Below are 9695 nucleotides of genomic sequence, written 5' to 3' on the forward strand. Positions count from 1 at the left end.
GAGATCATGCCTCTGCACTCCAGCTGGGGCGACAAGAGTGAAACTCCGTCTCAAAATAGTAATAATAATTAAAAAAAAATAAATTTCCCAGCTGGGCATGGTGGCTCACACCTATAATTCCAGCACTTTGGGAGGCTGAGGTGGGCGGATCACTTGAGGTCAGGAATTTGAGTCCACCCTGGCCAATATGGCGAAACCCCGTCTCTACTAAAAATACAAAAATTAGCCAGGCATGGTGGCACGTGCCTGTAGTCCCAGCTACTTGGGAGGGTAAGACATGAGAATCGCTTGAACCCGGCAGGCAGAAGTTGCAGTGAGCCAAGATCACGTCACTGCACTCCAGCCTGGACGACAGAGCAAAAACTCCGTCTCAAAAAAAAAAAAAAAAAATTTCCCTCTCAACACCTGTTTATTTATCCATAAATATTTATTAAATAATTCTAAGTCTTAGAGCTGCAGAGGTGAAGAAGAGAGACTAGCTCAGCCCCTGTCCTCATGTAGCTTACATCCAGTGGAGGTTGTTTGGGTGTCAGAGAAAGGTGGTGGCTTTTTCCAGGCAGGCTAAAGGAGCGAGGTCACAATGTGTACTTTGTGATGAGATCTACGATATAACTGGGATAACACCAAGGGCCCCACTGAGGTATTCCTTCCCCTCATGCTGTCTCTCTGCCCTGGCCTCTTCCACCCCATGCCTAGTCAGAGTCCTTTTTTGGGGTGAGCAAATGGATAGTGAGGCAGGAGAGGAGGGGTTGGAAGGAGGTGGAGGTTGGAGGGATGGGGAGCTGTGGAGGCCGACAGGACAGAGGGAAGCTGGTGCTGCCTGTGGCCTCAGCCCCTCGTCCTTCCAGGTAGAGAAGCCAGTCTGCGGCCCACCACGGGAGCCACCACCTGGGTCAGACATGAAGCGCTGGCAGATTTTTGTCCTGTGGGTTTTTTGGATGCTCATCCTCTGGCTGATGACCCCCTATCTGGATCTGACACCTGAATCAGCACCCCAGGAAAAACGAATGTACTTGGTACTACGGCGTTGCAACTGCCCTTGGTTCAGTTCGGGGAAGTGTGGCTGCCCTTCTGAGACCCTCAACTGCTCCTCCTGCGGCTACACAGCCCACAAATGGAACTGGCTTGATGCATGCTCCAGGAAGACCACGGGGTACCTGTTGAGGACAAGAGAGTCTATGATCTCTGACACTGTGCCCTGGTGGTTGGTCAGTGGTCAATACTGGGCCCGGCCCTATCTGCCATGCTTCCTGGGCCTCACCCATCTCCCACCTTCCGCCCAAATCCCTGCCCTTGGCCCTGTCTTCACAGCCTCTGGGTGGAGATCTCACCCACCCAGCTCTGTTTTCTCTCCCCTGGGCCCAGCCCCCAATCTCCCTCTTTCTGTTTCCAGGGCATGAACTCAGGAAGCCAGCTTGAGAAATTGTGGAGGAAGCTGTCTAAAGTGATTCCCAGGCTCTCGGTGAGCCATTTTGATTTCTATTGTGGGACTTGTGTGCTGTTGGGGTGCCCACATACCTTGCAGGGTTTCACCCTTGGCAACGACATCGACGAATACCCTGTGGTTTTCAGGTGGGTGCTGGGGAGAGGGCGGGAACAGGAGGGCCAGGCCTGCCCCACAGTTCCATCAGTGTCTGCTCCCCTTCGCAAGATGAAGCGGGCCCCAAGTCTAGGGCTTTGAGATGAAGGTGAGGAACCAAACCACCCACAATGCTTCATCTATCCCAGGAATGCCAGTGACCAGGGCTCCTGGATGCAGCTGGAGATGCTGCTGCAGAAGCTCTCTGACCTGGTGTGGACTTCAGATGATCTAAGTGATGAGGTGATGGAGGAGGTGTCCCCAAACACTCTCTGTGTGGGGGTGAGGGGTGGTCACTGCAGGGAATAACAGCAGGGGCTCTGGGAAGACCTTCTGTTGGCTTAGTGGAGACACTTGCAGGACTTTCCCAGGTCTTATGGCCCAAACTCCTCCACCTTCAATTCTTTCTCAGATTTTGGAAGATGGTCTGGTTCCCTAGTGGAGTGGAAGATAGCAAAGACATGGTGAGGGGGAATAGGAAAAGGGGTAGGATGTGGCTGTGGGTTGCTGTGGGAAGGGCCCCAGGTCAGTTCCCTCCCCCTTCCTCTCCAGGTGCAAGCAGGACAACTGGCTGCCTTACCAGGGTCAGTGTCATCCCTGGGGCCCAAGGCTGTGTTCTGTGTCTTGCACAACTGTGCCCAGGCAGGAAAGATTCTTGTATCTTCTCTTAAAATTCCTGCTCCTCAATGCCTTCAGCATGGAGTCTAAAGTTTTCTGCCTGGCTTTCAAGACTCTACATGTAGGCCAAGCATAGTGGCTCATGCCTGTATCCCAACACTTTGGGAGGCTGAGGCGGGTAGATCATGAGGTCAGGAGTTCACCACCAGCCTGGCCAATATGGTGAAACTCCATCTCTACTAAAAATACAAAAAATACCCAGGCGTGGTGGCACATGCCTGTAGTCCCAGCTACTCGGGAGGCTGAGGCAGAAGAATTGCTTGAACCCGGGAGGCGGAGGTTGCAGTTAGTCAAGATTGTGCCACTGCACTCCAGCCTGGTGACAGAGTGAGACTCCATCTCAAAAAAAAAAAAAAAAAAAAAGACTCTACATGTTCTGATTCCTCCTCTTGCCTCCTGTCTCCCAGGCTCTCATTATGGGCTCGTAGAAATTCCCAGACACATGAGCTGCCTCATGCACCATTCCATTTGCCTGGAATGCCCTTCTCTTATGTCCTGGGGGTTCCCCTCTCTTCCTCCAATATTATGAGAAGAAGCGAGTTGACATTCTCTTTTTTGGGCTCCTCAGTGACTCTAGGAGAGTGTCCAGAGTCTGTTTCCTGGTGGTGAGCTCCAGTCTCCTCCCAGCTCCCAGGGGCAACCTGTCATCCCAGATGCTGAGTGAAGGGAGGCAGGGGTGAGGACAGGAGTCCACCTGCTGACACATATGTCCCTCTCTCATCCACTAGGTCACCGTCTTTGGATTTGGATCAGAATAGCAAGGAAAGTGTTTCTATCACTGGGAGGAGGATAATCAGACCAAGGGCTCCAAGGAAATACTGCCCACGTCTAGTGCAGAAGCAGAAATCGAAGTCATCCATCAGCTAGCATGTGGACAAGCTCTCTGTTCACACAAGCTCAGCCTAGCTGAGTCCATACATGTCCTATTTCTCTGGGGGTAAAGGGCAAGAGGAAACTGTATGGAGATCAGTCTGGTATGGAATAAAATCCTGGCCTGATTGTCTTACCTGCAACCACAGTGTCTGGGAGGGAAGGGCCAGACGTGCCTTCCAGATCTCGGGGGCAATATTTGAGTTAATTTCTTTGCCTGGTCCCCTGGATCCTGTAGGAGGTATAAGTTTAGATTCAATTTCATGCCAAGTGCAAACCCAGACTTTGAGTTGTTGGGGGAGGCTCTTTACCCATTTCGATAAAAGAAGTAAACCTCCTTGTTTCACCCATGCTGGAGGGTGAGGGTTTTTTTTTGGTTTGTTTGTTTGTTTTGTTTTGGGCCCAACTTTTCACAGAAGGTTTAGCACTTTGAGGTTCCCAGTTTTTTTAGATGCCTCAGTTCCAATTCGCTTTTTTGTTATTTTTTTATTTTTTAAGACAGGAGCTTGCTCTGTTGCCCAGGCTGGAATGGAGTGGTACAATCATGGCTTATTGCAGCCTCAACCTCTTGGGCTCAAGGGGTCCTCCCACCTCAGCCTCCTGAGTAGCTGGAACTACAAATGCATGTCACCACACCCAGTTAAGTTTAATTTTTGTTTTTGTAGAAAGGGGGTCTCGCTATGTTGGCCAGGATGGCCTTGAACTCCTAGGCTCAAGCAATCCTCCTGCCTTGGCCTCCCAAAGTGCTGGGATTACGGGTGTGAGTCACTGTGCCTAGCCCTCACAGTGTCACTTCTGCAGCATTCTGTTGGTCAGATCAAGTCATAAAGTGAGATCAAGATCCAAGAAGTGGGGAAATGAACTGCTCTTCCTAGTGGGAAGAGCTGAAAAGAATCTGCCATATTGAAACTACCAGTGTCAAGGACCCAGTTGTGTTGGCAGCAGTGGTGGCATTCCAGGTGGGCCATTCTTGGGGTAGTCTTTGGCCATGTTTTGCGTCTCATAATAGACTGAGCCTGGTTCTCTAGCTTTTGCATCATCCTGTAAACTACTAAATATTTAGCCAGCAAATTGTTTTTCTCTGAAGTTTACCAGTCTGTTGACCAAGACCAAGAATTCAACCACTACAGTTAACAAAGAATAAAAAATCAGACTTTCGGCTGGGCACAGTGGCTCACACCCAGCATGTTGTGAGGCTGAGGCAGGAGGACTGCTTGTTCCTGGAAAATTTCTGCACAATTCATCCCTTAATTTGCATGTAATTAAAAGTGGGTATAAATAGGATTGCAGAGCTGCTGCTGAGCTGCTAACTCTGGGCACACTGCCTATGGGGTAGCCCTCCTCCACAAGGAGCAGTGTACCTCTGCTGCTGCTGTGCAATGCTGCTTCAATACAAGTTGTTAACACCACTGGATCGCATCAGGGCAAAGCCAAGAACCCTCTCAGACTAAGCCCAATTCTGGGGATTGCCTGCCCTGCATCAGAGCATCACTCCAGTCTCTACCTCGATCATCACATGGCATACATACTCCCCTGTGTCTTCTGTTTCCAAATTTCCCTCGTCTTTTTTTTTTTTGAGATGGAGTTTTGCTCTGTCACCCAGGCTGGAGTGCAGTGGCATAATCTCAGCTCACTGCAACCTCTGTCTCCCAGGTTCAAGCAATTCCTCTGCCTCAGCCTCCCAAGCAGCTGGGAATACAGGTGCTCACCACCACGCCTGGCTAATTTTTTGTATTTTAGTAGAGACTGGGTTTCGCCATGTTGGCCAACTGGTCTCAAACTCCTAGCCTCAAGTCACCTGCCCGCCTCGGCCTCCCAAAGTGCTGGGATCACAGGCATGAGTCACCATTCCTGGCCAATTTCCCTCATCTTATAAAAACACTAGTCATTGGATTAGGGCCCATTCTCATCCAGCATGATCTCATTTTAATTTCACTGTATCTGCAAAGGCCCTACTTCCAAATACATTTCTAAGTATCAGGGGTTAGAACTTAAAGATTTTTTTTTTTTAGTAACACAATTCTACCTCTTGCAAGCAGAATAATGACTTTTCTAGACATGCAAACTTAGAAGTTTTATCTCCTACATATCCCCGCCTTTTTTGTGTGTGTGTGTGACAGAATCTTGCTCTGTTGCCCAGGCTGGAGTGCAGTGGCGCGATTTTGGCTCACTGCAAGCTCTGCCTCCCAGGTTCACACCATTCTCCTGCCTCAGCCTCCCGAGTAGCTGGGACTACAGGCGCCCGCCACCTCGCCCGGCTAGTTTTTTGTATTTTTAGTGGAGACGGGGTTTCACCGTGTTAGCCAGGATGGTCTCGATCTCCTGACCTCGTGATCCACCTGCCTCAGCCTCCCAAAGTGCTGGGATTACAGGCATGAGCCACACCCTTTCTTAGAAAGTTACCATGAACAAAAGGCTGGGCCTGACTGATATGATGAAACTCCATCTCAACTAAAAATACAAAAATTAGCCGGGTGTGGTGGTGCACACCTGTAATCCCAGCTAGTTGGGAGGCTGAGACAGGAGAATTGCTTGAACCCAGGAGGCAGAGGCTGCAGTGAGCCGAGATCGTGTCATTGCACTCCAGCCTGGGCAACAAGAGCGAAACTGTCTCAAAAAATAATAAAAAAAAAAAAGGTATCATGAACTCATGAACAAAAAAAGTAGTCTTAGTTCATTTACAAACTCTATAGGAAATATTTATCCAGTTACAATAATGTAAACACTGATAGTAGACTGCTGACTTTTAGAATTAAATTAGCCTGTAGTTCTGTGCCATCCAATATGATGGATGAACCCTTGAAATGTAGCAAGTGCAAGTGAGCAAGGAAATTTTAAATTTATTTTCATTAATCTAAATTTAAAAACAATTCAGTTCTTAGAAAACTTTTCAGTATGCTTGTTATAACTTGGGTATGTAAATCTTTTTTGACTGTATGATTTTATCAAATTTATAAATCATGCGTTTCTGACAAAACGGTTTGAATTTAGGTATACTATAAGTGTAAGATATACACTGGATTGGCTGGGTGTGGTGGCTCAAGCCTGTAATCCCAGCACTTTGGGAGGACAAGGCAGGCAGATCACTTGAGCTCAGGAGTTTGAGACCAGCCTGGCCGACATGGTGAAACCCTGTCTTTGTTAAAAATAAAAAATAAATTAGCTGGGCCCAGTGGCGCGCACCTGTAGTCCCAGCTACTCGGTAGACTGAGGCAAGAGAATCATTTGAACCCAGGAGGCAGAGGTTGCAGTGAGCCAAGATCACGCCACTGTACTCCAGCCTGGGCAACAGAGCAAGACCCCATCTCAAACAAACAGCCAACCAACCAACCAAACAAAAAACAGTTCTCAAAAAGAAAAAGTCCACCCCTGAGAGGTGTCAAGGGGTAAAGGTACCAAATATTCACTTTCATCAGTATAGTAAATTCTCTTCAGAAGATTCCAGGTGGCCCTTCTTGAACTCCTGGACTCAAGGGATCCTCCTGCCTTGGCCTCCCAAAGCTCTGAGATTACAGGTGTGAGCCATCGCCAAGGTGGTCCTTCTGTTTCCCTCTTTGCCTCCTGCTCACCCACCCCAGCCTGGACACAACCTCTCCCTCTGTGCCCTCCTGTCCCCTGGACCCTTGACTACCACACCTCCCTGGTCATTTGGGCTCTGGGCTGAATGCCAAGGCGAAGGAGGGGCCTTGGTGGAGTAGGTCACAATGTGGCCTCTGTGATGAGTCCCTGATATCACTGGGCTGGCACAGAAGACCCCATTAGGCATCAGTTTCCTCAGGGAGGCCACGGAACACAAAAGTATCCTCTCTCCCTTTCTTTCTGCCTCTAGGCCAGGTTTTGGCAGTTCCAGTAGTGACCAGTAGGTGACTAGGGAGGCAGGAGCAAGGTGTTGGGAGGAGGTGTAGTGTCAAGGTTGGGAGAGGGATGAAAGCCATTAGGATGGGGGATGCTGGGGGACGTCTGTGGCCCCAGCCTCTTCTTCCTGGTGCCAGGTGTCAGGGCCAATCTACTGTCTGCGGGGGCACCATCGTCGGGGCCAAAGATCATGATTTGATACAGGAGTTTGGGCCTGGTGGCTGCCTATGTCCTTTCATTGTGACTGATTGTCTCCTTCCTATACCAACACTCCAGCCAGAACGATCTCTGTAATATGGTCAAAATACACCTGGGAATTTGCCACTGTCCCAGCAACTTTTCCAGAAAATGCAACTGCTTATCTGAGGTCCAGACGTGCTCTGCCTGCCTCCACATGCCTGGCGAGTCTGACTGGTTTGACAGACGCTTCGACAGCACCGTTGAACCCCTACAGAGGCCACAGGATCCCATGTCCAGTGATGCTCTGATATTGTGGTTGGTCAGTGCACAAACTTAGTCTTGGTCCAATCCCTGACCCAACCCCAGGTCCTAGCCATCTCTCCGTCATGGCCCCAGGCTCTAACCTTCTTCCACAGGTAGGTGGAGCCTGGGTCAAGCCCCTAAATTCTTCCCTCCTATGCTTCTAGGAACTCGAGGGAGTCAAGTCAGAGTAGGAGGTTGAGAATAAGCAGCAGCAGCTGATTAAAGCACCTCCCTCATGCCCACTGGGCCATGTGGTATCCAACTGCTGGTTCTGTGCGGTGGTGGGAAACTCAAGGTCTCTACGGAGCTGTGGCCTTCGTTTCAGGATTAATCAACATGAAGTGGTCCTCAGGTGGGTGCAGGGTAGGAGGTGGAGACCAAGGCCAAGCCCAAGCCTCTTTCTCCTCTAAATGACCATCCTGACTTCCTTTTCAGGACAAACCAGGCCCCTGTCCAAGGCTTTGAGGCAGATGTGGGGAATAGGACCACTATGCGCATTATGTACCCTGGGATTGCCAGCCCTCAGGACCCCGGTATCCAACTGCTGCTGCTTCCGTTGAATTCATCTGGTCTAGATTGGTTCATAAGTGTACTGCATAAACAGACAAGCATGTGGAAGCAAAAAAACCCTGGGTGTGTCAGGGAGGGAGGTCACTGTAGAGGTGACAAAGGCGACTCCAAAGATACCCTCGCTGGATACTGGGGGACCCCCAAGGCTTACTTAAGGCTGAAGGCTGCTTGTCAAATGACTCTGAAATCCTCCCAAACCTCAATTTCTTTTTAGATTTCAGATGGTCCAGGTTCCTGATGGAACCAGACAGCAAAAATAAGGTGACGGCTCCAGGAAGGAAAGGGGAAAGTGGTAGGACAACATGACGGTGGGTAGCCATGGGACAGGCTTCAAGTCATTCCCCTTCTCCATCTTCCTAGGTGCTGGTGATCAGCCTCTACTTCCTCAGGTATATCAAGGAAAGTTGACTGGAGAACCACAGTCAGTATCCGTCCTTGGGGTTTGTGGCTCTGTTGTATGCCTTGCATACCTGTGACCAGGTAAGATATCTCCTGCAACTCACAGACTTTCACTCCTCTGCCACTCAAAATTTCTGTCTTCTTGGCTGGGCATGGGGGCTCACGCCCGTAATCCCAGCACTTTGGGAGGCCAAGGCGGGCTGATTACCTGAGGTCAGGAGTTCAAGACCAGCCGGACCAACATGGAGAAACCCCGTCTCCACTAAAAGTATAAAATTAGCCAGGCATGGTGGTGCATGCCTGTAATCCTAGCTACTTGGGAGGCTGAGGCAGGAAAATCACTTGAATCCGGGAGGCGGAGGTTGTGGTGAGCCAAGATTGTGCCACTGCACTCCAATCTGGGCAACAAGAGCAAAACTCCGTCTCAAAAAACAACAAAAAATCTGTCTTCCCAGGGACTTCCCGTTAAATCTAAAACTTTCTGCCTGGCTTTCAACACCCTACATGATCTGATCCCTCTCTTCTCTCCCAGACTCCCACACTGGGTTTCTTGGGGTTCCCCAGACATACCAGCTACCTCATGCCTTCTCACACCCTGCTCCCTCTGCCTGGAATGCCCTTCCCTTGTCTCCAAGGGGAATCCTCTCTTCTTTCAATATATAATGAAGTACAACTAGTTGATGCTCTCTTTTCTGGGCTCTAGGGTCACTATGAGTATTGAGAGTCTGTCTTCCTTGAAGAAGGTGAACTCCATTCTCCTCCCAGCTCCAAGACGAAGCCTGGCACACTAGCGGTTGAGTGAGTGGTGCTGAAGGCATGATAGGTGTGCACGGGGGCAGGCTGTTACCCCACCACCATCTCTTGTCTTACCCCATCTCCCAGGTGTCCTTGTTTGGTTTGTTGGTGGTCCCATACCGGGATGACAAATACTGGTTTGAGAGCACCATGCAAAATTTCCCAGCAGAATACAGATCATCTTGAAACTGCAGTGTGAGAGGAAGATTGATGTCTACGGCTGAGATGTTTCCATTGCAGTCCCCAGGAGGCTGACAGGTAGCCAAGGGGACCTTGTGGTGTCAGAGAGGGACTGGGGTTTCAAGCAGACCCTGGATGGAGATCTCTCTGCTACTGAATAAAACCCTAGCTTATTTCTCTGGATTTCTGGTGGCATCAAAGGGCTACGTTCTATTACTGATTCTGTCTTATCACCATATGACTCTCTTATGCTGTATCTTATCAAAAAATAAAATTAAATGAGAAA

The 9695-nt window shown here is 49.6% G+C and overlaps 1 protein-coding gene across 3 annotated transcripts; it reads left to right on the forward strand.

Annotated features, from left to right (window-relative positions):
* The first annotated feature begins 634 nt into the window (after positions 1–634).
* LOC105533836 (chromosome unknown open reading frame, human C20orf173) lies at positions 635–9695 on the forward strand. Of its 3 annotated transcripts, XR_001005179.1 has the most exons (11): positions 635–714; positions 849–1208; positions 1394–1572; positions 1729–1822; positions 1992–2043; positions 7100–7481; positions 7630–7817; positions 7901–8098; positions 8250–8296; positions 8396–8515; positions 9317–9695. XR_001005179.1 is itself a non-coding variant. In XM_011972396.1 (6 exons), exons 2-5 carry the CDS (start codon positions 900–902, stop codon positions 2016–2018), a joined length of 609 nt encoding a protein of 202 aa, XP_011827786.1. In that variant the 5' UTR covers positions 635–714; positions 849–899; the 3' UTR covers positions 2019–2043; positions 7100–7304. The 3 variants fall into 3 exon arrangements, 2 of the variants coding, with proteins under 2 accessions (XP_011827786.1, XP_011827785.1); XM_011972396.1 differs by lacking the exons at positions 7630–7817; positions 7901–8098; positions 8250–8296; positions 8396–8515; positions 9317–9695 and having other exon boundaries at positions 7100–7304; XM_011972395.1 differs by lacking the exons at positions 7100–7481; positions 7630–7817; positions 7901–8098; ... (1 more) ...; positions 8396–8515; positions 9317–9695 and adding an exon at positions 2986–3267.

The sequence above is a fragment of the Mandrillus leucophaeus genome, unplaced genomic scaffold, assembly GCF_000951045.1.
Source record: "Mandrillus leucophaeus isolate KB7577 unplaced genomic scaffold, Mleu.le_1.0 Scaffold129, whole genome shotgun sequence".
Taxonomy (NCBI): Eukaryota; Metazoa; Chordata; class Mammalia; order Primates; family Cercopithecidae; genus Mandrillus; species Mandrillus leucophaeus.